General features: G+C 50.1%; 5 protein-coding genes across 5 annotated transcripts; 2 read left to right on the plus strand and 3 right to left on the minus strand.

The window, feature by feature from the left end:
- Window positions 1-12: 12 nt before the first annotated feature.
- On the minus strand, window positions 13-3,348 carry EAH_00007110 (hypothetical protein, conserved; the record flags this gene model as incomplete). Its single annotated transcript, XM_013395960.1, has 10 exons — window positions 13-144; window positions 242-703; window positions 828-1,206; window positions 1,339-1,401; window positions 1,575-1,697; window positions 1,835-1,923; window positions 2,034-2,099; window positions 2,222-2,308; window positions 2,637-2,729; window positions 3,070-3,348. The coding sequence occupies 10 exons, from the start codon at window positions 3,346-3,348 to the stop codon at window positions 13-15; spliced, it is 1,773 nt and encodes a 590-aa protein (XP_013251414.1).
- A 2,350-nt stretch (window positions 3,349-5,698) lies between these two features.
- EAH_00007120 (syntaxin binding protein, putative) lies at window positions 5,699-9,013 on the plus strand (the record flags this gene model as incomplete). Its single annotated transcript, XM_013395961.1, has 13 exons — window positions 5,699-5,848; window positions 5,961-6,047; window positions 6,183-6,280; window positions 6,406-6,448; window positions 6,591-6,677; window positions 6,793-6,861; window positions 7,205-7,356; window positions 7,420-7,495; window positions 7,693-7,791; window positions 7,966-8,154; window positions 8,352-8,399; window positions 8,786-8,843; window positions 8,961-9,013. 13 exons carry the CDS (start codon window positions 5,699-5,701, stop codon window positions 9,011-9,013), a joined length of 1,209 nt encoding a protein of 402 aa, XP_013251415.1.
- An 833-nt stretch (window positions 9,014-9,846) lies between these two features.
- Window positions 9,847-12,450, minus strand: EAH_00007130 (hypothetical protein, conserved; the record flags this gene model as incomplete). The annotated part of the gene is made up of 6 exons (XM_013395962.1): window positions 9,847-9,915; window positions 10,019-10,079; window positions 10,191-10,270; window positions 10,450-10,514; window positions 10,616-12,138; window positions 12,377-12,450. 6 exons carry the CDS (start codon window positions 12,448-12,450, stop codon window positions 9,847-9,849), a joined length of 1,872 nt encoding a protein of 623 aa, XP_013251416.1.
- A 2,966-nt stretch (window positions 12,451-15,416) lies between these two features.
- EAH_00007140 (dual specificity protein phosphatase, catalytic domain-containing protein, putative) lies at window positions 15,417-16,823 on the plus strand (the record flags this gene model as incomplete). The annotated part of the gene is made up of 1 exon (XM_013395963.1): window positions 15,417-16,823. The coding sequence occupies one exon, from the start codon at window positions 15,417-15,419 to the stop codon at window positions 16,821-16,823; it is 1,407 nt and encodes a 468-aa protein (XP_013251417.1).
- A 756-nt stretch (window positions 16,824-17,579) lies between these two features.
- Window positions 17,580-18,916, minus strand: EAH_00007150 (proteasome subunit alpha type 4, subunit, putative; the record flags this gene model as incomplete). The annotated part of the gene is made up of 4 exons (XM_013395964.1): window positions 17,580-17,801; window positions 17,971-18,144; window positions 18,299-18,454; window positions 18,716-18,916. 4 exons carry the CDS (start codon window positions 18,914-18,916, stop codon window positions 17,580-17,582), a joined length of 753 nt encoding a protein of 250 aa, XP_013251418.1.
- Between the last annotated feature and the right edge of the window lie 4,816 nt (window positions 18,917-23,732).

Here is a 23,732-nt window from a genome sequence, read left to right on the forward strand (position 1 = left end):
GGAAGTCCTGCTTCACGGAAGAACGGGTGAAGCGTGAGTAGGGCTATTGCCACCAGAGGTCTGCCCGTCGTATGCTGAACATGCCTCCGTGAAAGGGTTTGGACATCGGCAGAGGTCTGCCTTCGCCATCAGCGAGCGTAGTCCCTGAGAGCAGTGTACAAAGAAGCTTTTTTATCCCATGAAGCTAACCATACACCCTAAGTGCACATTGTTGATAACTAGGCCTTCCAAGAATAGTTACCTTAATATCCAACACTGTCTGTAGAGGGAAGGTCGATGAAAGTTCGTTGGCGAGTGCCGGCAGCAACACAGTACCGAAGATGTCGCAGAGAACAAAGAATTCTGCTTGGCAGGTTGTGTGGCCTCCTCGTCCGTCGCCCTCTTGAACTAAGTTGTGCTCAATTGCTTTTATCTCTTCGTCAAGGTTCTCACGCCCTCCCGGTTTCAAGGAAATCAGCTTGCGGATGCAGAAAGCCAGAAGACTTTCTGTCAAGGTGACAACACGTGCTGCTGCTGTGGATATGGGACACTCTTGAAATGCATTTGCTACTTCGAGTATGCTGTTGTATAGATTTGATAAGGGTGCATGCCGCAGCAGGAAGACGCAGCCGCGGTTGGGAGAGAGGCCTGACTGAAACCACGGCGAGGCCCCCAGCAACTTGAGATGACTAGTTACCGGCACGTAGTCATACTCGTCCATGCTCTGTAAGCAGTCACGGCAAGCAGCATCCATTATATATACTATGGGTTTTTGCCGCTTAAGCCGCGTTTAACATCGCCGCACTCTAAACGTCGCCTCTGAGATGATGGAGTATTGGTAACCTCACCCGTGCGAAGGCCGCAGCAATGGCTTCAAGTCTTTGACGATGCACTGCGACAACGTAGCGTTCAAATGTGATGGCCACCACGGGGAAGAAGTATGCATGCACTCGGCAGAATGCGGAAGCTGCATTGAATACTTGTCTGAATATTGTGGCTAAGTCCAATAATCCCACTGTGCATTTTGGGACAGATCGCAAGTTCGTCTGCGGGACGCCTGCCTCAGCAGCTGCAAGATCAAGCGAGGGCCTTATTCCCTTAAAATCATCCTCTGAATCGATTATGCCAGTGCGTTGCAGAAGCTCCTTTTCAGCAAGTTTCACAAACCAGTGCACCTGATCTGCTAGCCAAGCCGACAATCGTTCATCCGTCGAACCGAAAATCGCCCTGCAAGCACGCAATCCAATCCCTTCACGTGACCTAACTGTGCGTCTGATGGGGGACAGAGGAGTCGCACGCACAACGCCAACTTCAACCAGGCAAGCCTGCTGTCACGAATGGCCAGGAACAAGGGCTCACCGGTAGTTTATAGCTGTCTGCAAAACGTCCACCCGAAGCAGCTCTGATGCCGCGCACAAACCACTGAAAACAGAGGGCAAACACAATTGAAATTTCAGATATTCTGCAACGTCATACGCTTGTATGAAAGTTACTATTAGTATGAAAGTTGCTGTGATACTGTGGGGATGGCACCAGAGAAACGCCCGCATGGATTGCTCCATGTCAGCAATGCCGTGTAAAAAGCTGCCACCTACTGGCCTGGGTCTGCCTCGCACGACCCTTCTGCGTTGCGACGCAGACGACAAATCTCCGCGTCCCGCCGCCGCAGATATTGCATCCTCAGTTGCTCTTCAGAGCAGCTCAGGCGGCGAAGTGGGCTGTAGCAGCGCGACAGGTGAGCGACATACCACAAGAATTTCATGAAGTGAATGCTTCGAGGTTACAACAGTGTCCATGTGTTCAGTAGCCTAGTATGTTGCCACGCGCTAGGATAATAATACACGAGCCCGCGCACCCGATGAGTTTCATTGAAGAGGACAACTGCGCATGTTGCCCCAACTGCCGCAGCATTGTCTTCACGCAGCTGTTGCGGGCGTCCTTCATCTGGCAATACATAAGAAAGCACACAACTGCAATCAACTGTATTTCCACCTTAACAAGCAGCAAGGTGTCCAGGTCTGCAGCTAAACCAGCGCAGCACTAAAATGTATTACCTGCACTTCCAGGAAGTCAAGCAGAGGCATACCGCAACAACCGTTGGCTCGTAGGGAGGCGATACGCTGTGTAAAAACACAAGCACGAAAAGTTTCCGCTAGGAATCAGCCGTTATGCAAGCGGGAGGAAACGAAAAGAGAAAGCGCGCTAAGGGAATTTAGAACAGGAAATAACAATCAATACGCACTTCGTCTGCCAGCATCATAGCGTCCACTGCTTCATCGTACAGCCCTCCGCTGGAGCACTTCAGCACAAGCGACGGCAATTCAAGCAGCTGAAATCCACATGATAACGCAGCAATATTAGCATTCAAAAAGCGAGATCGCAAATTGACTCATCAATCATACTAGCAAATACGGTCGGATTATACTTGCTCTTGCGGTGCCTTAGTAAATGAAGAGCCATGAAACGTCAAACGTACCCCTGATACCGACGACTGCATTGAGGCGAGGATGTGTAGTGACGCTTCATGGCTCGACGCTTCGTTACTCTCAGCCCTAAATTGCTGCCAGGACAAAACATCAAGCCTCATGCAGTTGCCACAAAAACCTTTGTGCAGCCTACCCTACCGCCTTACAGACCGTATTGAATCGAACAATCACCTTGGCGCAAAGACTAATTCTCACCTTCAGACAACTGTGCAGCGGTTGAATGCACTGTTCCATTTCAGCTAGCGTCGCGGACAGAATGTTGATCTGAACACACACATCAGGGTTCAGAATATGCATTCACCAGCTCTTTGTGCGAACCTCTCTGCAAAAGCAACGCAGCTCGTGATATTGGTCTCTGCTTACACTGCTGCTGAGACTGCTTAGTGCCTTCGAGGAGGCAAGAAACAGCGAGCAGTTCTGCACCGCCAGTTCATCTTGAACGTTCACTAGCTTCTCCGCTTGCATATGTAGGAGAGCCTGCAACAACAAGCAAGATGCCTGTGTTCAGCTAGGCCAGATCTGTGGGCTGCATGCATCAGTCTCCTCTTATTTACAATCAACGTGCTTGGTCAGCGTTGCCTGATCAGTTGCAAGGTTGCATTACCGGCTGTCGGCAAAGATCATTGCTAGCCATCTGAAGAAACTCCTCAATCCCAAGCTTCTTAGCGCTGTCCACCTGAGTCTTCTTCTGAGGCTTAATCTTCTCGGAAAAAGCCGTCAAATGACTTCCTACACCTTGCAGTTCGTGCACGTCCGTTGGCTTAGACGCGTTCAGCTGCGTCACAACATCCCTTCTAAATCCTTGCTCACTATCCACTTGCGAGCAGGCTGATGGTTCCTCCCCCCCAAGGAGGAGCTGCCAAAATTGCTCTGATGGGGCCATTTCTACGCTTCAAAACACCACCCCTAGCGAAACCGGCTGCGCTTGCGTTCCAAGCACGACTTCTTGGAAGTTGAGTCACGGACACATAGGATGTTTCGTCCCTTCTAACTGCAGCCTAATTGGTATATCTCAGGATAAGCTGGGGCGCATTCGGAGGCACCTCAGCATGGGCGCTACCCCTGAAGAGGCGATGACGCAAAGTTCGGCATCCAGTCCGCGAAAAGCCACTACTGCTCTTCCATGCAGCAAGCCAGGGGAGTGACGAGGCTAGGGTTTGCCTCATGTGTTGGTGTATGGGACGGCAGTTCAACGCCCACTGTGTTGGCATTCCTATTTTGCCCACCGAGTTCAAGGGCGGTTTCCTCTAACTCTCCCCCATTACGAAGGGTCAGTAAAGCAGATTAAATGCACGCTCCATATGAAATAGTTGCAAAATGATGCGGAATTAAGCTGTGTTGCGTTTTGTGTCGTCGTTCAACTGGTGGATTGGGGCCCTTACTTGAAGGACGGGGGCCCCCAGCTGTGCAAATGCTTGCAACATTTCTCTTCCGATTGGATTCTATTGAGTAGGAACTCATATATATCAAGTTTTTGAAACTAATGAGAACAATATCGGTGGCGGGAAATACTAGACACCTCACGTTTTCCTCCCAACTTTCGGACGCACGACGATCGCCGACAACTGTGGGAAACCCGCCTTGAACTTTAGCTTACTACGTCAAAGGGAATCATCACAAAGCGCTAGCGTGATCTACGTCGTGGTATGAGCCCTCTTGTAGGGTTCCTGGGCAGCGAAGCTTTCCAGACGGCGGAACGCGGGAGAGGCACTCCATTCTTGGCTTTTAGCATGCTGAAACTGCAGGCACATCCCCAACTTTGCGGAGGGCCGCAGCGAGATAAACACTGCTAGGCAGTTGAAGTGTTAAACCCTTCGCGAGCGGCAGTGCTCGCTCCACTGGCCTCAGGAATCATGGCTTCAATTAAGGTCATGTGCAAGCGGAGTGCGTGGTATCACCGTTACAAATGTTCCAGCTTTACCAGTCAACTTCCAGCATTTGCTTGTAAACCCTTCCAGGAGGCTTCGATCTCCGAAACTGATGAATGTGCGGTGAGACTGGCTTTTTGCAGGACTGCTAGAGGGAATGGTCCGCCGAGTTGGCGGACCCGGAAACTACATCGCTATGGTTGTGGACGACACGACCCTCAATGTTTTGTCCTCTTGCTGCAGTGTATACGACGTGCTCAACGATGGGGTAACAAGTAAGCCCAGGCGACATATTTTTCGTCGCAGTGCGCAGACCGACAGCCTTATCGCGTCCGAAGCTGTCTTCAATTGGCATGACACCAGTAGAATCTATTTTCATCTTTTCACAGTAAAGGCTAGAATAATATGACTACATTTGTTTTGATGTACCTGTTGCGCAGTTGTAGAGCTGATTTCGAAACAGCGCCAGCCGTTACCTGAGCTGAATGCCTTGTACTTCCTATCACCCTCCGAAGATTCGGTGCGGGCGCTCGTACAAGACTTCAAAGACGAGAAGAAGCCTCAGTACCGCTCAGCTTATGTGTATTTCGCCGCACACATTCGTACGTCGTTTTTGATTGTCTCCATTCGAAAGCTTGCCGAAAATTCAGCACGGGCACACTCAACAGATTGTATAACGCAGTTGTCCCACCATTTGACACTCCTCTAGTATATCTAGATGCTAGTAGTAATCCTGTAATAGTTCCGATCACAAAAGTGATTGCGGCTGGGGATCAGAACTGCAGAGGAAGCTCATATTTGTTGGGCGCAGATGAGATGCCACTGTAGCAGCACCATCCCATCATGTGCTAGCCTCCCTTTCGGCACCATCCAGGTGCGACGTTAACAGGTAAAAAATATGCTGTGTCTCTGGCTCTCCGACAGCTGACTCCAGCAAGATCATGGCCACACTAGCGGACTCGCCAACCTTACTTCCCAGAATAAGGTGTCTTGTTGAATTGAACTTGAGTTTCATTGGTAGGCTAGCACGGCAAGATTGGCGGTTGCTGAGAGGCAGCGTCTCTGTTTCTCGCCCTGCATCCGTATTAGAGCTGTTTTCTTAGGTGGGGCCACTGACAGCTTCTGCCCCTGCGTTAGAGTGTGTACCGTACTGTTTGAAAATTCGCTTACTGCCCCTGTGCCACAGCATACGAACAGCGGGTTTTCCACTTCGGGATGCCGGATGCGTTACTTGACCTGTTCCCTCTTCCTTCACCACATTTGCTCCAGAAAGTAGCAAATGACGTAAGCTAGGGGGTTCTCGTTACTTTTTCGGAGGGATGTACTAAGGTGCGCATCTATCTCCAGCTGAGGCCAATGCAGACCATGCGTGCGACGAATGTAATGGCTCAGCTCGTCTCACTCTGCGTTACCATTGGGCAGAAGCCTGCAGTCCGCTACCACAAGAACCAATTGCCATGGTGCGAGCAGCTGGCGACGCTTGTTCACAAAGCGCTGGAGGCGGAGGAAATTCCGGTGCGCTCGTTCACAGTATTCCTGAAGATATCTGCCTACTCAAAAGGCGCGCATCTGGAGCAATCAGATGAATGCGCGGCAGCATATTTGTTTGCATTGTTGCCTTGCACAGCCGTCTAACCACCCAGGTACTACACTCCTTATCTTGGATCGCTCAGTGGACCTGGCGCCTCTCTTTATTCACGAATACACTTACCAGGTCTGGAGGCTGCACGTTACTTAGAACAAGTGAACTTTAACATTCTAGAGTTACAGCGCCATGTTGCTATTTTCTCCCTACTGAAGGGGGCAATAAGCGGCCTCTTCAAAGAATTTCGGCTTTGTATTTGAGCAGGCTCTGGCGTACGACGTTCTGGACCTTCCGGTTTGCTGTCGTATGCCGCCTCAGAAGGCTTCCCATGATACGCCAGTAGTCATGGAGGATGTCTATGAGTACGCAAGTAATGCATGCGTGATTGCGAGTAACTGCAGTGGGAGGGTAGTTGGTATTTTCAATTATCACGATACGTGCAACGCATCAGGACGCAGACTTGCAGCTGTTTTGCGATTCACCGCAGGTATGATGTGACAAACAACATGGGTTTGATTGAAAGGAAGAAGGTGAGCCGTTAAAGCTTTTGCATCGTGTGGTTTCTTACCAAGAACACATGAAACAGCTTATTTCAGCCATCTCCCCACACGGAATTGTGATCAGGCAATTCTTGGCGAACAAGACGAAGTGTGGGTTCGGTACCGTCATCAGCACGTTCAGGAAGTAAACCAAAGTGTCCAGGAGGAAGTTCAGCTCTTTCTAAAGGAAAACAGCACCGCCAAAGTGCAGCAAAATGTGGTAAGGCGTGGTGGTGACTCCCTGGCCACTCCTTGGATAATGCACAGCTAAACCACCTGGAGCGTGCCCTTCCCATGGAAATGCGTTTTGGGCCATCAATTTGTATGTTGTGCAGGCAACGACATCAGAGGACACCCTGCGGGCGATTCGCTCCCTTCCGCAGTACCAGGAGGCGCTCTCACGGGTAGGACTGTGCCCATCAAGAACATCTCGATAATTGCACCTTATTATTATTATTTGATCGTTGCTTTGCTTGCGGCGAATTTTTAGTATTGGACCCACGTCACGCTCAGTGAGAAGTGCTTTGATAAACTGCAAGAACTAAAGATAATGACTGTTGGAGCCGTGGAACAGGTATGGTCAAAGTCTGGTAAAACAAGGTTTGAAGGCCCATGGGGATTTTTCACAACCTTTGCGAGGCCGCACTTCAGGCATCAAATCAATCGCCTTTTCTAGCTAAAGTGCTGCTCAAAGTGCAGTGCCGTGTGTGGGACAGTGCGTAGTTTGTCGTCATTCCTTTCTTCCAGGATCTCTGCTGTGGCGTCGACAAAGATGGAAAGGAGATTAGCGCATCGAAACTGCAGGCAGCCGTTGGGTCACTTGTTTCTGATGACACTATTCAGTGCGTCTTCTTCCAAATAGGTGCACCTGCAACAGCTAGGAAGCCAGCGTGGAAGAGGTGAGAGAAAGCACCAAGCTCTTTAAAGTGCTGCAACAATTCTGGTGGGGTTCTACTTTTCAGGCCCGATGAGAAGCTTCGTCTACTCCTCCTGGAGTTTACACACATCCTTGGCTTGGATGCAGCGGATCGGACTAAGGTCAGTGCAGAGCAAAGCGGTTTCTTCGCACAGGGTGATGAATTGAACTTGAATAAATGCATTTTCAGTTTTCTGTCCCTGTTTCTCTGCAGGCAATGGAGACTGCACAGATGAGCCTAGTTAACCAACGTTGCATCCAAAGGTTCCTGGAACGTAGGTTGTTTCTGCCTCAACCCTGCTCGTGGTTGTTTGGGCAGACGCTGCGCAACCAAACACCTGCACGAATTGCGGATGTGACGCAGTTGAACTCCACTCAGCTTCCTTGTCACGCGAACAGGCTTCGGTACGCTGTGTGTGTAAGGGAAGACCAACCTGTTTTTCAGTAGAGCAGGATGTTCGTTGCTGTACTAGGTCAAGATAGTTGGTCCGCATGCTCTTCATTGGTTTCCCCATACTGATGTTGATCGAAAAATCATTAAACTTCAATTTTATACTACTTAGCACGGTGCCTGTTTGGTAACTTAATGCAGAAGTCCAAGCCTGTCCATCGATTTGAAGAAGACCGAGAGAAAATTCGGCACTTCAAGCACCGGGCGAAACGGGCCCGCTACGATCTGTCGAGGTTTGAACCTGCAGTCCGCGAGATCATGGAAGTGGGCAAAAGGAGGCACAAGACAGAACCTAGAGACGTGGAGGGCGTATTTTCGACTACACAGCTGGTATCTCAACCGTTCTGATGTGTTTTGAAACTCAGAAGGCAGTTGAAGGGACTCTGCATGGAGGTCGATTCCCTTTTGTTGATGAGCCATCGTGAGCCGCCTGAAATGCAGTACAGATGGAAATATCTGTTGACTTTTTCCCTCCAGCTTTATGATTTATTTGCATCGTATTTGTGTGCTGTACGGTTCGTGTACAGGAGAAGGATGGAAAACGAAGAACCAGTGCAGACGAAGCGAGGAAGTGTGTCTGGCCACTGTTGAGCTTAAACTTCTCGCGCCCTAGTTGTGGCATAGCTCCCATTTTATATTCCTAGCTTCGCACTTTGTTTTTTTTCTGCGCCTTCACTCAAGACAGCTCGTTTTATTCCGTTGCCTTCCTGGTGCTGCAGCTGCAGTCATTGGACGTTCGACGGAATGGGCGTGGGACTCCTCTGTCCCTGAGGTTGTTCAAAAGGTGAATTACTGCATATGACGAATGTCACTTTTGGTGCCTACCAGCTATCCAGCTTCCAGTCCGTGCGTCTATATGCTTGCGTTTTCTTACTGCAATATGCAGCCTCAGAGTTCTTCCCTAGTTTTGGACAAGTCCAAAAAGTGCCTAATCGTTTTTATTTTAGGGGGCATCGTGCAGTCTGAAATGCGATGCGCGTATGAAGTGTCAAAAGAACTAAACTGCGAGGTTTTCATCGGTGGGCGTTGTTTCCCCCCCTCCCCCTGCAATTCCGCGCCCTTAGTGTGCCATTCTAGTATAGGCTTCGTGCTAATGGTCGTGCTTGGTGCTGTTTTTGCCTTCACTGGTGATGCAGGTGGCACGAATATTCTCACACCCGGCCAAGTTTTGAAACAACTGAAGGAATAGACGCCGAATAGATTCGGAATTCCTTTGGTGTAACTGGCCTCTTTGTCTTCTATTTTGGTTTCCACACTTCCAAACGCCACTTTCTTAATTGCGCGCTTATTCGACGTGATTACAGGAACGGAGCTGACGGCTGTACATACCCAGCCCGTACAACCAACAAAATTTGTATTAGTTTAATTTCCTTCGAGCATTGGCCACACAGTGTTGCAAGTGCAAATCAGAGCCGCAGCATGTATCCGCGATGCCCTCAGATGACTTTTTGGAGAAGCAGTTGTGTCCATCGGCTGGGAGGTGCCGGAGAACAGAACCGGATCTAGACGCATAATATAAATGCATGGCATCCCCTGTGCGGCAGAGCGGGAAGGGCCCACATGGGCAACAGGGTCCCTACCACTTGCAGGTCTAGGTGCACACGGCATGGATTTTTCAGTAGTGGCTGCCATATGCACCGTCAGCTGATGGCAGTTCCAATTCCTGAAGCGTATGCTGAGCGTATGCTGGAAGTGTTCAATCCTTTTGGGTGCCGCTTGTCAGTGGAGCGCCTGACAGATTGGGTTGCCCGGACGGTAGAATAGCGTATCCAAAATTGATTTGCAGTCCCCAGCAGGCGCGACCCGCCACCTGCAGCGTTTACTTGAAAGTGAGGGATATCTCCACGCACTCCCTGGGAACGAACAGTGAAAGCCAACGACCTTCCTTAATAGTTGTAGGGGGCAGAAACACATATCACCCTTAGGGAATGGTGAAGGCTGCGGTATTTTCCTCCATCATTGTTTTTACTGAGAGCCAAGGCAATGCTTAGATCCGTCTCACTGAAGGGCGTAGGAACTGCCTTACATTATCTGCTCGGACTCCTTTTGCAGCATGTACAGGTACACCGTCTTTTCGCATGCCTCAGCGACCTGCGCCATTGAAGCCCTAAAGAAACTGTCACACTTGAGTTTCTAGTGCACCACCGATACTGCTTCCTGCTTTTTATCTATTCGTAGCAGTTGTGAATCAAACCTCTTGGAATGCCACGGGGATTTTCACGCTCTCTCCAGGGCCCAGCGCCATTTCCGGTTTCCTGTAAGAACAAAGCTTTTGATTCTAGGCAATTTGCGCGGGTTTGGCCCGTCGGATAGCCTCGCAAGTCTTATACAGTGACGAGCAAAAGCGCCTCAAGGACTTCACCTACTTCGGTGTCATGACGTTTTCGTCCGATGAAACAATAGTGATGCTCAGACCGACGTCGCTAGGATTTTGATACGAAAGCCTCTGCAAAATTCATTTGCAGAAGCAGGAAAACAAAAATATCGATTTGGAGGTGCTTTCCACTTTGTTAGGTCCTTAAGCCTCCGCGATTTAAGCTGTCCCGGTGCCTAAGGGGCAGCACGAAGCATGACTACTAAAGAAGGCGCCGTTTCCATTCTTGACTGCTCTTAAAACGGCCGCACTTGAGTTTGTTTTGCTCCCACGGGGAAGGTCAAATCGTAGTTCCTTGTGACTGGAACGACAGGATCTGAAAAGCACACTTCAACGATGGCGTTGACTGTTGAGCACAGGAAGTTACGTTTGGTAGATTTGCCGGTTCATCTAGTAAAGGGTCTTAGGTGCACGTACGATTGGAGCAGTTTGCAAGAGGGTTGCCTTTAGATTTGTGCTTGTCCCCTGTTTCATTCGAGCCATCGCTTGATGAGTCTTTTTTTTCCTTTTTTGACTTCTTCTTTGACTTGTCTCCTTTATTGTCTTCTGTAGCGGCTTCCTTATTTTCTCCTGTAGCATCGTGCTCGTCGCTCTTATCCTTTTTCTTCTTCTTCTTGCCATCTGGAGCACCTGACGCGTCGTCATGCCCCTCATGCGTCTCCTCCTCCTCCTTTTTGTCGTCGCTCTTTTTCTTTTTTTTCTTGGCATCTGCAGCAACTGATATGTCGTCACGTCCCTTGTGTGTTTCCAATGCCTCTTTTTTGTCGTCACTCTTATCCTTTTTCTTCTTCTTCTTGCCATCTGCAGCACCTGACGCGTCGTCATGTCCCTCAGGTGTCTCCACGGCCCCCTTTTTGTCGTCGCTCTTATCCTTTTTCTTTTTTTTCTTAGCGTCTGTTGTTTCTAAGTCTCTTTCACTTCCTTCGTGAGGCAAGGCAATGTCTTTTGTTTCTTCCTTTTTCTTTTTCTTTTTCTTTTCCTCGGTGCTGCCAGACTCACCTGCGGTCCCTTCCAGTTTTTCGTCAATTTCTTTAGCCGTGGCCTTTTCCTTCTTGCTATCCTCCGATTTCTCTGAGGCAGCTTTGCTACTGTCCTGAGTGCCGGAATCTATTTTATCCGCGTGTTTTCCCTTTTTCTTTGTCTCTTCTTTTGACAGTTCCTCGGACTGCCCGTCAGCCAAAATCTCCCCATCTGGTGATTTCTTTTTCTTCTTCTTGGCGTCAGACTTTGTTTCTGTGCCTTCGTCTTCTTTGGCGTGTTCTTTTGCTTTAGACTTGCTTTTCTTTTTCTTTTTTTCACCCGCGTCTCCCGAGTCAGCGCCGCCCGCAGCTTCTGTTTCAGGTGCTTCGTTATTGGCAGTTTCCCGTGCTTCTTGGCTGTCGGCTTCCTTATCTTTGCTGTGTTTTGACTTGTGGTGCTTCTTCGCCTTATCGGCATGTAGTGTTGACGACGATTGCTCGCTGCTCTGGCTGCATTCTGTCTTTAGAGTTGTACCACTCGACTCCTCGGAGTTTGAGCCCTCTTCCTTATCCTTGGACCTTTTCTTGGGCTTGCCTCTGGAGCTGCTAGTGTTCGATGGTTCTGAAGCTGCTTCGGTGTCGCCGCTAGCTGTGCCTGATTCATCGTCAGTCTTCTTATCTTGATCCCCCTTGTGCTTATCCTTCGATTCTTTTTGCTTTTTCGTGGAGAAGTGCATGTGCTGAGCAGCTGCGGGCAATACATATGGTTTTCTATCCCAAGATGGCATTGTATCAAGATATAAAACAAATATGTCATTGCTGGAAAAGTCTCTTCTGAGCATTAAACGCCTACCATCTTGCGTTCTACTTCCCTCAACCACAGCATAATTTGCCTGCTCTTCTTCCCCCGGAGTTCCTGAGGCACCTTTCTGTTCTGAACTCAACTGATGACTGCTGCCTGCTCCACTTATGCTTTCCTCGCTAGTGCGTATATGCTTAGCATTTGCACCAGCCCCATGCCTAGAAGCGTGGGGTGGAAGATCCTGCGGAAGCACAGGGACCCAAGATGTGCTCGTTTGGAATTTGCGCAGTCCCGCCTAAAATGAGAATGCATGAAGGGAGGAGCGGAGGCCTTCGCTTTTTGCTCAACTTTGAGCAATGAGGAGACACAGAAGCCGATGCTCCGTTTTTGAAGGCTCACCGGTAAGAAGCTACTTACAGCTGCGTTTGGACGAGAGGGAGGAGATTGATGAGAAACAGGCCCGACCGCTTTAAGAGGGGCGAGCGGTCCATCTTCGACAAAGCTAGACGGCTGCTGCAGTGCTCGCTGGACGCGCTGTGCGACGGCGTCCGGAGTTGGCCACTTGCCGCAGGTTAGTTTAGAGAAGATTTGCTGCAGTGAAGTGCAACTGAACTTCGGGGAAACTTTCAGCTGCGCTGACGTTTTGCTTACGTTTATCTTGACTTACACTCCTTTTCCTAAACTGCCAAATGTTAGACCTTCTACAACCAGCAAAGGAACTCGCTAGCACGTCAGGTGTAATGTGCTTGCCTACAATTCTTCTGTTGATGGAGGGAATCCGTAGAAACACTTCAAACGCCCCTAGTCGGGGATACCGAAACCTACAAGTAATTCTTCCTGTCGCGTCCACGGCATTATCTACAGAACAAATGAACACCTTGACTATCGCGCCCAATAAGAAAAATAAGTGAGCGTTCCAGATCACTGATCTTCCCAAAGAGTGTTGTGAATGAATTGGGTCGCTTTTGCCTCGTATTCTCAGGTAAATCAAAAACGCTACTCCATTTTGACGACTGTTTATTGAAAAGAAAACGGACAGTGCGTGTTGCTGTAAGGGTCTCTGACAAGAATTATGCCGTCGTGCCTCCCCAAGTTTGGTTGAGGATTTACCTGCAGGCATAAAGGAAGCAATTTTAGAGCTCCTGGGATAGATGAACGCTACTGGTAGTAGGGTTTCTGCGGTGTGGTAGAGTGAACCTTTGCATGTTGTTTGACCACTCCTTGAGAGCTGGCCTCCATGAAGAGCGCTACAGCCAGCTATTGGTTTGTTTAGGCTCGACTTACGAAAACTTGTACTTCAGACGAGACATTCGCTGAAATGCTCCGATTGACTGCGGCACAGAGTACCGGCGAAAGTCGGCTCAGTGCAGTCGCCATGCATCCTCTGAAGGGCGGCGACTACGAGTGCTCTATCAGGGACTGTTGCCAACACAGTTCAGTGCTTGGCAAAATTATCTGGTACTCTGATAAAAGGAAGATCCGTCTTGTGCTCATGAAGCTGGCGTTTTGGCTGGAGTTAAAACACCCACCTTTGGAAGCATAATCCTCATATTTGCTTTCGATATGGCGGGTATAGGTTTGGTGAGCATCACATCCGATGCTGCAAGGCAATTACGACGACAGCCTCACTTGAAGCCGAACTTTACTTACTACGCAGTATTCCTATGAACTGCACTGCTTCACCCTGGAGCCACTATGCCGCGAAAAGGCTGTCCGTAGATCCGCTAAGGGCACTACTGAATGTCGCTCCCACCTCACCAGTGTTCAATTTCCACTGTAACTCCTCCGGAGCTAGCCATCCTCCCGAAGAAAGTGACTGTTACAGCTCCCTTCTACTTCTTCACTGGTTTTTTTGTTTCACGGCTAGACAGCAGGAAACACTGCTCCGCCCGATAAGGGTCCCATATCAAACCCAAAAGCAGGCGCCTCCACAGAATCGTAAGGCTCGACTCAGCTCCTTCGCTCCTAACAAAAACCTAATCAGGTGCATGAGGTGTCTACCAGCGCTAGCAAAGCACCTTCAGTCAGCCATCGTGGCAAAGGGCCCGCAGCGGGCAGACAGCTTGTAAAAGAATCTACAATCACTGGTACTACGCATGGAGAAAAGCACGCAGCCTTCGTTCTGCGCATTGGGCTCTTGCGTCTAAGCTGAATTCTATCGTATCACGTATGGCGGTGCACTGCAACACGAGTTGTGATAAAGGGTCCATTGACGAGGCAGTTGGGCAAAGCAAAGTAGTGTCTGTGTAGTTAAATACATTCAGGATGCTCAGCCTCATGCCCAATGGAGCGATTTGAACATGGCAGCTCAGAACACGCCAACAATGACGACGCACCGCCCACTCTGCGCCGCGGATCACCCACGAATGGCCGCCAATGCTAACGCAGCAGCGAATTCGATTGCCTCAGGCCTAAAACAACAGAGGAGACGTAAAAGTGACGGCTCATACAGAGTAAGTGAAATAAGGCACACGCAATGCTTATACCACTGAAGGAGCGATCATGCAGGCTTTGACTGCAACGACAATTCCTCAGTAGCTGTAGTACGGCTCTTCTGGATGCATTTGCGTCCATGATCAGGGAATGAATCCGAATGAACTTAAACCACTGGTATTATGTCAAGCAGCTTCTGACTTCCACATGAGGCGGTGGAAGACCTGGTAATTTGGGGCTTGGCTTCAGCCCTTCCTTAGCCCGTTCTGCACCGCCAGCCGCCTTGTCACTGGCTGACCGCACTGCAATACTCTTTCCGTGTTGTCTTTTCTCGGCAGTGCTGTATAATATGCATGCCATGCTTGACTGCATATCCTGGGACAGGAGGAGCGGCGACGTGGGTTGCTACTATTTCTGCTATCAACTCGAATGGCTGCTCGGTGCCAGGTACATGCGGCACGCTTTTTGTAAAAAAGTGTTTGAGGCGCGCTTCTTTGACCTCTAGAGTGCATTGGACAACCCATATGAAACTAGTTCACTTCTGCTGGGAGAGACAACGGCAAGGCTTCGGAGTTTTGCGAGGTCGCTCAGGACGCGCGACTGCCGGCGTGCGAGCTGTGTAGCTTCATTGCTTGAGGCTGCGACTTCGTGTTCTACTGTTCCAGAACCGCCGGTCGGAACCCGCCAAATTATAACTTTACTCACAGCAAGTTGCGGCCGGGCCATCTTTTAGAGTTGCGCTTGCTTGGAGACGTGTTCTGTTGCCGTCCGGCCCGCGTGGCGATGTTTAGGTGGGAAGCTGGCCTCGTGTTGAGCCGACTGCGAAGACTTCTCTCATCGTACCTCACTCATCTGGTTGGCCGTTGACTGGACCACCACGAACGTCGATAGTAGGCACGTCTGGAGAGCAAGGCCACGCGCACATCGTGCCGTGTATGGATCCTTGAGGTGAATCGTTTCGTGTTCTTCCGTTCGTCTGTTTTAGGATTGCTACTGTTCGCAATCCAGCTTGCAGATAGAGAAAATGGAAGCTTACGGTGGACCGTGCAGTCTGGAACCACTGGATTCTGTTCGTTTTCCGTGGCTTTTCTTGGGCGATAGGAGGGTTGCACGAAATGAACAGCTCCTGAGGAAACAGAAGATTGCGTATATTGTCAATTGCACCCCCCCCTGCGGGGATGGAGGGGTCCCCAATTTCCATGAGCGCTTGTCTGTAGGATCACGTCTTGCATTCAGGTACTTGCGGGTTCCTATCTTTGATACGCAGGCCGAGACGCTGCAGCCTCACTATGAGAATGTGTGGGAGTTCATGGAAACTTGCCGCACACGGGAAGATGGTAACCTTTTAATACACTGCAATCAAGGAGTTTCTCGGTCGGTTGCCTTCATCTGTTCGTATCTAATAAAATACGAGGGCATGTCTTCGGATGAGGCATTGGCATTCGTCCGCCGCCGAAACCCTTTGGCGCAGCCAAATGAGTCGTTCCGCTCGCAGCTGGAAGTTCTTTACGAATGCGTGAAGAAGGAACCTCGTTCAGTTCACTCGGAGCCCCGACGGTTGCCACAAGCAGGGTGGTTGCCGCCCCATGCAACTGCCCGGAAGAGGGCTGCATCCTGTTCCCTGCCGAATGGAATGCCACAGCGGAAAGTCATGCGATTTATTGGCCCTGCACGGCCTCCAGTCACAGATGAAACTTCCCCTAGCAGGGAGACTGAGGGAGGGCGTTCCGGCAGGGAAATGAACACGCCTCCAAGCAGTAGCAGTTCCGGCTCCTCGACGAATGTTAATTCATTTCCTCAGGGAGTCACTGACACGGGAGCGGAACGAGCGGCTCTTGCTGACGGGGAACCCATTCAAGAAGGGAACCAGATACAGGCTGAACGGGCCTACGACGAGGCTACAACCGCAGTAGATGGAGAAGGCGTTAAAGGGAATTGTTCAAATCCTGCATGCGAGTTAAGTGTGCATTCAGTTTCAGATGCGGAGGGTAATGACGGAATACCCGTTTCTCCTGCAGATGTTTGTTGCGAGCAGCTTGTGGGATGCAAAGACACCCCGCTGCATCAGGATCCTCATGCTGTTGATTCAGTCATCTCTTCCCCCTGTGTGCCATCAGAGCAACAGCCGCAGCATTCAGCTTGCCTACAGGGGTCATACGGCGACTCAGAAACATCGGCTTCTGCTGTTACAGATACGCAAGCAGCCGTAGAAGAATATCGGGGTCCAGTTGTCGCTCACCGAGCGGCAGCAGTCGAGGGCAGCGTCTGTGGGGAGCAGAACTTGGTGGATGCAAACGTTGCAGATCACACTGTGGTGCTTAACAGCGCGTGCGAAGCACCTAGTTGGAGCGTGCCGCCGTTTGCCGACTCGCCGGAAAATCGCCAAAAAACGAGCAGCAGTGCAGTGCAGGCGGCTGTCTTGAGCGCTTGAGAGCACCTCGGTTTGCCAGTCAAAATCGTGAACTTGCAGAGCGTAGGTCAAGACCACAAAGTGAAGTTTGTTCGGAACCGTTGACCAGGTTTCTTCGAACGTAGTGGGCAGTGGGCAACTCTGCTTTCCTACCTGGCGGACGTGGTGTGAAGGGTATTGCATCCCTGCGTGTTTCATTTTGAGTTACGAACGTGGCTGCAGCAATGCCCGCACGTCTTATTGCGGTGTGATTCTATGTAGCCGTAGTCTGCTTTCAGCTCTTGTCCCTTCTCAATTTTCGTCATTTTGCTGATCAGCATGCTGTAGAGACTTTTCCTGCAGGGTTTTGTGTTGTGCGGCTAGCTGCAGCGCCGATGTACTACGACTGACGCAGGCTGCACATCTTTGTCCAGTCTAGGTCCCTAGGACAACGCATTAATAAGTGATTAGCAAGCTCGGTCAGAAAGAGCCGCCCTACGGAGCATCTGGCGGTGAAGGAGCATCTCGAGTTAAACCACTTAATACCAGCGGCTCTAGCTTTAAACGCTAGAAACTGCTGTTCTGTGGGACGGGGGACACGAATGTCGACGGTCACCCGCGCTTTGGCTGGCGCGTGGAAGCAACTCAACTGTAGTGTAAACTTTCGTCAGACCCTGCCAGCACATGCTAGTAACATATTTGTGACGCTGCTCAGAAGCGATGCGCACACTGTTAAGTTCGCACTAGGGAAGTGAGTGGAGCTGCTGCTTCACCGGAATCGTTTTTGTTCAGCATTTTCTACTGTGCCTCTGCCTGCTGCTCCTGGGCGCGCTTCATGAGAACTTCCACCTCTTTTGCAGGTAGCGACCGCTGCTCCAGAACAGTGGGGTCCTGGGGGTCAAATTGTAAAACCGCGATTTCAAGTTTATCTGCACTTGGCGCTGCCGTGTCCATTGTTTTGTTGAGAACTTTGGCTGCTAAATCAAGCGCCGCCGGTACGTCCATATCATCTCGCAACTCCTGCGTCAAGCACATTTTCGCATCAGCAGGTAGTAGACACAAACTCCAACTAGGGCAACGTAGTACGGCGATGCCCCGTCTGCCACCGATAGAACTCGGACGGGCGACAAGGCGAAATGTATCGTCCAACAGCTGCATCAAACGAACCCCAACAGTTCATGGTGCATACCTGTTTCAGGATTGTCTGTGCTGACTGGTTGTTCACGCCAATAGCTGTCGCCTTCCATCCAGAGTAATTGCCCGATGGGTCGGTATGATACAGCTGGAAGCCGTAGTGCTTGTCCCAACCAGCAAACAGAAAGCTTACGCCGAATGGCCGCAACCCACCAAACTGTGTGTAAGACTGCACACAAAACATTCTAAAATACCCGGATGTGTCAGGCGCCAGCGACTGCGTATAATCAAGATGCCCGCGAGTTCCCCACTACAGTTGTCTTTCCCAATGCATTACAACCGCTCTCGCGCAAGGTATCGAGCAGTCTTGAATCCATGCTTACTTGCTTGATGTCGCATAGCTGTACCACCAGCTGCTCGATTGGTTGTGGTTCTCCGTACTGATACAGAAAGCGTTGAGCGTTAACTCTTGCTTGATTAATCAGGATGTTTGCGTCAGCTGTTAATCCCGCCACTGCGCACATCACGTGGTTGTCGACCTGAACAAATGCGCCGTTCATCAAAAGCGCTTAGTGCCTATGCGCCATGGCGTAGTAGCCTACCACTGCAAATCCGCGTATACCCGTCGCTCCAAAACACATGCCAAGTCTATTTCTACATCACCAGAGCGTATTACCACGTCCACCAACCTCACTTCAATATCTGTCTAACGAAGAAAAGAGGGCCGGTGTTGCTGTAAACGACGCAGAAGCCCGGCTAACTTCAACTGCAAGTCTGTTGGGATCTTTTGTAGGTCTCACCTTGTATAGCTTTTCTTTGGTTCTTCCATGATCAAGCAGCTTCGAGGTAACCATCTTGTCAGCAGCCAAGACAACTCCATCCTTTGCCAGAATGCCTAGTGTGGACGAGGCGTTGTTAATAGCCTCAAGAGCGTACTCTACCTGGTAAAGTCTCCCCTCGGGAGAGAAAGTGGTCGTGCGCGAGTCGTACCGGCGCGACATTCTAGACGTAGGTAGAGTTCCGAAGGTCTCTCACTCGCTCTCCCTGGGAAGGCCTAACGCTCACCAGACAAATACAACCTCTCACCAGACAAATACAACGGCCAAAACTATCGATCAAATGCCCTTCCCAGATGTGGGATTAGCTACACGAGTGTTGACAAATCTCCTTGTCCGAACGAAATGCTTTAGTTAATATGGTCACAATTAGCGTAAGTAGAAACACGTGATGCCGCGGTTTCTTGTAGAGCCAAATTCAGTAGAAAAATGCTCAAACGAATCACGAAGAATGCAAAGCCCGACATGCCCACCCTAGCCATATGGTATTATCCATGGAAGTTTGTTGCCGTTAATGTGCAAAAAAAAACGAACCTTCTGCCACCTCCTAAGGGGCGTAATCAATACAGAAAGTTGAGAGATGGCTGTGCCTCACGCTGTCGGCGGGGACGGAATTGGGCAGTTCTGCAAGAAGTGGTGGGGGAATAGATTGCCGCATGGCGACTGTAAGAAGTGGAACGAAAAAAGAAAATAGCTTCATTATCGCATTAATCCAAGACATCCCCTAACACGCGCCAGGTGCATGCCGTCGAGTGACTGGCCAAGCATGCAGCCAACCTGCGGTGAGCAAGTGTGCCACGACGAGAATTAAATGACGGGCGTGAACTGCCTTCGGAAGCAAAATGGAGCCAGTTGAACACGTCTATGTTATAACCCTGGTATAATATGTGATATAATATGATTCAATATGCGAGATAACGTGATACAGAAACTGGGAAAGACGAGGCTGATGGCAGCTGCCTGTGTAGCATGCCCTGTCTTAAGCTGGCAAGTGAATTAATACTTGTCTGCCCGCTGGCTACTGAATTCCAAGTAAGTGTTTTAAGAATTATTTACAGTGTTTTTTGCGGGTGATGCGAGGACGGGCTCTGTTGCGCTCTCATTCGGTTGCCTTCCAGCATGGGCATGGCCTAGGTTTTTCCATTTAGAAGAGTCTTACATTAGAGAGATTAGGATGGTTTTTCCACCACTTATTCAGGGTGGAATTTGACTGGAGGGGGATTTTGCTACCCCTGGACGGCCAGGTTACAGCGGCTGTCTACCTTAGTTTTTACATGATGATGCGCGGCCCCTTTTAAGAATTTAAGAATACGTATTTTACTTGTATTTTCAAGAGGCTACACGCTCAACCAATACTAGGGTATTACAAGCATTATCTGCCTGACGGTGGTACATGTTCTTCCCTTTGTGTGCAAGCTGGCCACTGAATGCCCAGTAAATGTTGAACAATTGTCTGCAATGCCAGCGCAAGTGGGGTTTGGGAATAGTTGGTTTTGAGGTCACTCTGCAGCAGCTGTTGCAGCAAGGTACACTGCGACCCAAGATATTCACACACTTTTGCTCAACAGCTACCTTTGCACCTCTCTGACCAGGACGCCTGGCAACTAAACGCGAAGTGAGTTTCTTGCAAGAACTCCTATTTTGCGTTTTCTGACGATGTTTTCAGCTAACAACGGTTCTCAGCTAAGATAGAATTTGGTTACATTTGGTAGCATCCCATGATTCATCAGGGAAGGCATGCACAGCGGATCGCAGCATCACTGCTGGACGGCCTGGTGCACGGCATTGATTAGGGCACTAAGACAATCTGCGAAAAACAAAAACGCGAGCGTCTCTGGGCATTCTCCTAAAAATATTTGCCAAAGCCTCAACCTAATCCCTTCCCATATTGAGATAGACCGCAATGCCGCATCGAAAAGTATCAGTCCTTGGTGAGCAGAAGTCTAGCAGTAAGCTCAGAGCTGCTGTATCCATGTTACATGGCAGGACTGTCCCCTGGGAAGACCCAGTTGGCAACCCGCTGGGCAGCGGAGAGGGAACAAAGGGATGAAAGGTTCAAACCCGCCAAGATCTTGGATTACTTATTCATCATGGATGAAACATGTCAGTTTCACTGCCTTGCTGGAAAGGAAGAAAACGGGTTTGGAAGTGACCAGGCGAGCACAGAGTTAACTTGAGGCGGAACTGTTGGTGCCGATGCTGCGGGGCAGGGGGGGAGGCGGAGTTCCCCTGTTTGATCTGTCTGTTCCCCTGACAGAGCTGTCCGAATCTTTGCTCCTCCAGTTTCTTAGCTCTTTCGCAGACCTACAGTATTGATTTGTGCAACCTCGTTTACTGCAAACGAAGCAAATGCGTCGCTCGGTAAGTCCCGCCGAGTTGCTGTCGATTACATGCTTTCATCTTCTCATGGACGTGGCTAGCATTCGTAGCCACAATAGCAAAAGGCTTTATTTCCAGGTCATCTTTAGAACCGATTCGTTTCTTCTCAGCTAGGGCGGTGGAGACGGCTTGTTCTCCCCCATTTGGTGCACTTGTTCATCTCGCCATGGTCAACACTTTAAACCCTTAACACCCGCTCCTCTGCCCAGCTGGTTATCCATTGCTTCCCTGCGGAGGACATTCCTGTAACGAACCATTGATATAGGATTGTCCAGCCAGCCACTGGTTTTCTGTTCACCAAAGACTGATGATTCCCGATATAGCGCTCTATCGATAGTTCCCCACTTATGAAGTAGCCTGCTCGCTTGCCGACACGGGAACGAACATGCATCCCAGGGCGTATCGGAGGGCTTCCATAGTCAGAATGCGCTCCGGTAAAGTGGTTCTCTTGCTCAGATAGAATTAACACTGGCGTGACCTCCCCCATAGTGTCGAAGTGTTTTCCGGTGCATTTTGGAGATGAAGGGAAAAGTCCAGAGAGTCAAGCAGCTCCTCCGCCGCCCCCGCATCGCGGCAACGGCCGTCACATCTGGACCAGCACAACCGATTCATGAAGAAGGTAGAGGCGTTCTCCATGAAATGTGTTTGCCGTACAGGCATTTTCCCCTGGGTATGATAGGTATGCTGAGCTAGTATAAATGCGACACGGCTCCCAAAGTTTGTCGCCTCCCCGCGAGAGGGCAGACTCTGACGGCTGAGGCTTTGAAAGAGTTCGGGGAGCATTTCAAACCTGTTAGTACTTTTCACAAGCTGCGGTAGCAGTCATTGCTATGCACCAGGACACCCCGCTGTTTGAGAAGGGTTCGCCGCTCGCACCTGTCCCGATAAACCATGCGATGCTACACTTGGTAGGACCGCATGGCTGGTCGGGACAGACAGACAATGCGGTGCTACCAAGTGTAATTAGCGTCCCCGGTCCTACGCAAAGATCGCTGAGAGGCGCAATCTAGTCAAAAAAACTTAAGATTCCTAATGCAGCTGACCACCCCTCCAGGCCCCAGGCGTTCTGGGTACAGAAGACCAACAGCCTAGTGCCGGGGGAAAGGAGACGCCCTGCCATGAGTTGCAGCGCACCTCGGTGCAACTGATGCTGTAAGGCACCTTCATATGCATGCACAACTAAATCCACTTTGGGCATCTGCATGAACAGTGTAGAAGTTCCTTGTATTTCGGTTTACGCTATGGCTGCCTTCTAAGGCCAAACAGATGTTCACGTTGTACTAGTTTCAGAAGGAGCATGCTGCAACCCTCGTCACAACTCACCGCTTTCCCCGGCTTAAAACTCTTAGCTTAGGTATTTCGAGTATATACAGCTGCCTCTTCGTGCCTTTTTTCCACTAACGTGGGAAGAGAACGAGCGTGCATTCGCACGCCCACTTACTTGCATGAATACACAGGGAGCATTTTTAAAAAAAATTAGAGGCAGAAAATATTACACACTCGCGGCCAGAAGAAATGTGCCGCGAAAGTCCGCGATTTTACCAGATGAGTGTCGTAAGGTGCAGTCAGTCAAAACGGCTTACGGCAAGGGTTCCTAAGGACAAACTGACTTCCCCTCCAGTCCCCAGGCGTTAGGCGTACAGTGGTACAAGGTCCCGGAGCCGGGGGAGAGGAGACACCCTAACACGAGTTACACAACACTTCGTTGCAGCTGATGCTGCAAGGCACCTCCGCATGCAAGCACAACTAAGCCCCCTTTCGCTATTTAGTAGTGCAAGAGGCAATTGCTGTACTTCCTCATGAGCGCAGGGTGCCTACTGAGGCCAAGCAAGTATTCATGGACCAACTCTGGACAGACAGTCCTAGAAAATATGTGCGGCGGCGCCTCTTGTCGGCAGCACACCCCGTCAGCATGCGCTGAAAAGGCTGACGCGGGAAACAAGGCGCCAGTAAAGGAGGACACACGGTAAAAGTCCCAAAGTGCATAGAGCGAACAGGAACATACCGCTGATGGAGAGAGTACAGGGAAGTGCTCGCGGCAAGGAAACGGAAGCGTCCACCGGAGTGAAGTTGTAGTGCCGGGCACACTAATGATGCTGGCGAACTGCCCTAGGGAGCAAAAAGAAGCGACTAAAACATGTCTAAATTGTAAATGTGATATAATGGGTGATACAATGAGATATATGAAGTTATATAGCCCGATATAATATGCCGAGAAGGCGAGGCTCTGATGGTGGCCAGACCCTACGGGCTCAGCAGCGGAGCCCATCTGAGTGGCAGACACTCTGCAGCTGCCAGCACCTCTGTGCACGCAGCGAAATAATTTAAGCGGTGGAAGTTCTCTCTTTCTTAGTACAGAACAGAGCTCGCGGATACCAGAAGCAGGTGTCAAATATTTTAGGTAATGAATCTAGAGAATCCGCGCAGGTTATTTAGAAGTCTAGTTTAGTTAGCTGGTCGCAGAGACTCACTTAAGTGTCTAGCAGGGCTAGGCGCACTACACCGCTGCTGCTGGTCATTGTCCACGTAGATGATAAGAAAGGTGCGCCCTTGCATTGCATATGCCTACATCTAAAGTATACTTTCGAAACCAACCGCATTT

This window comes from Eimeria acervulina, genomic scaffold (genome assembly GCF_000499425.1).
Source record: "Eimeria acervulina Houghton genomic scaffold, Eah_scaff32, whole genome shotgun sequence".
Taxonomy (NCBI): Eukaryota; Apicomplexa; class Conoidasida; order Eucoccidiorida; family Eimeriidae; genus Eimeria; species Eimeria acervulina.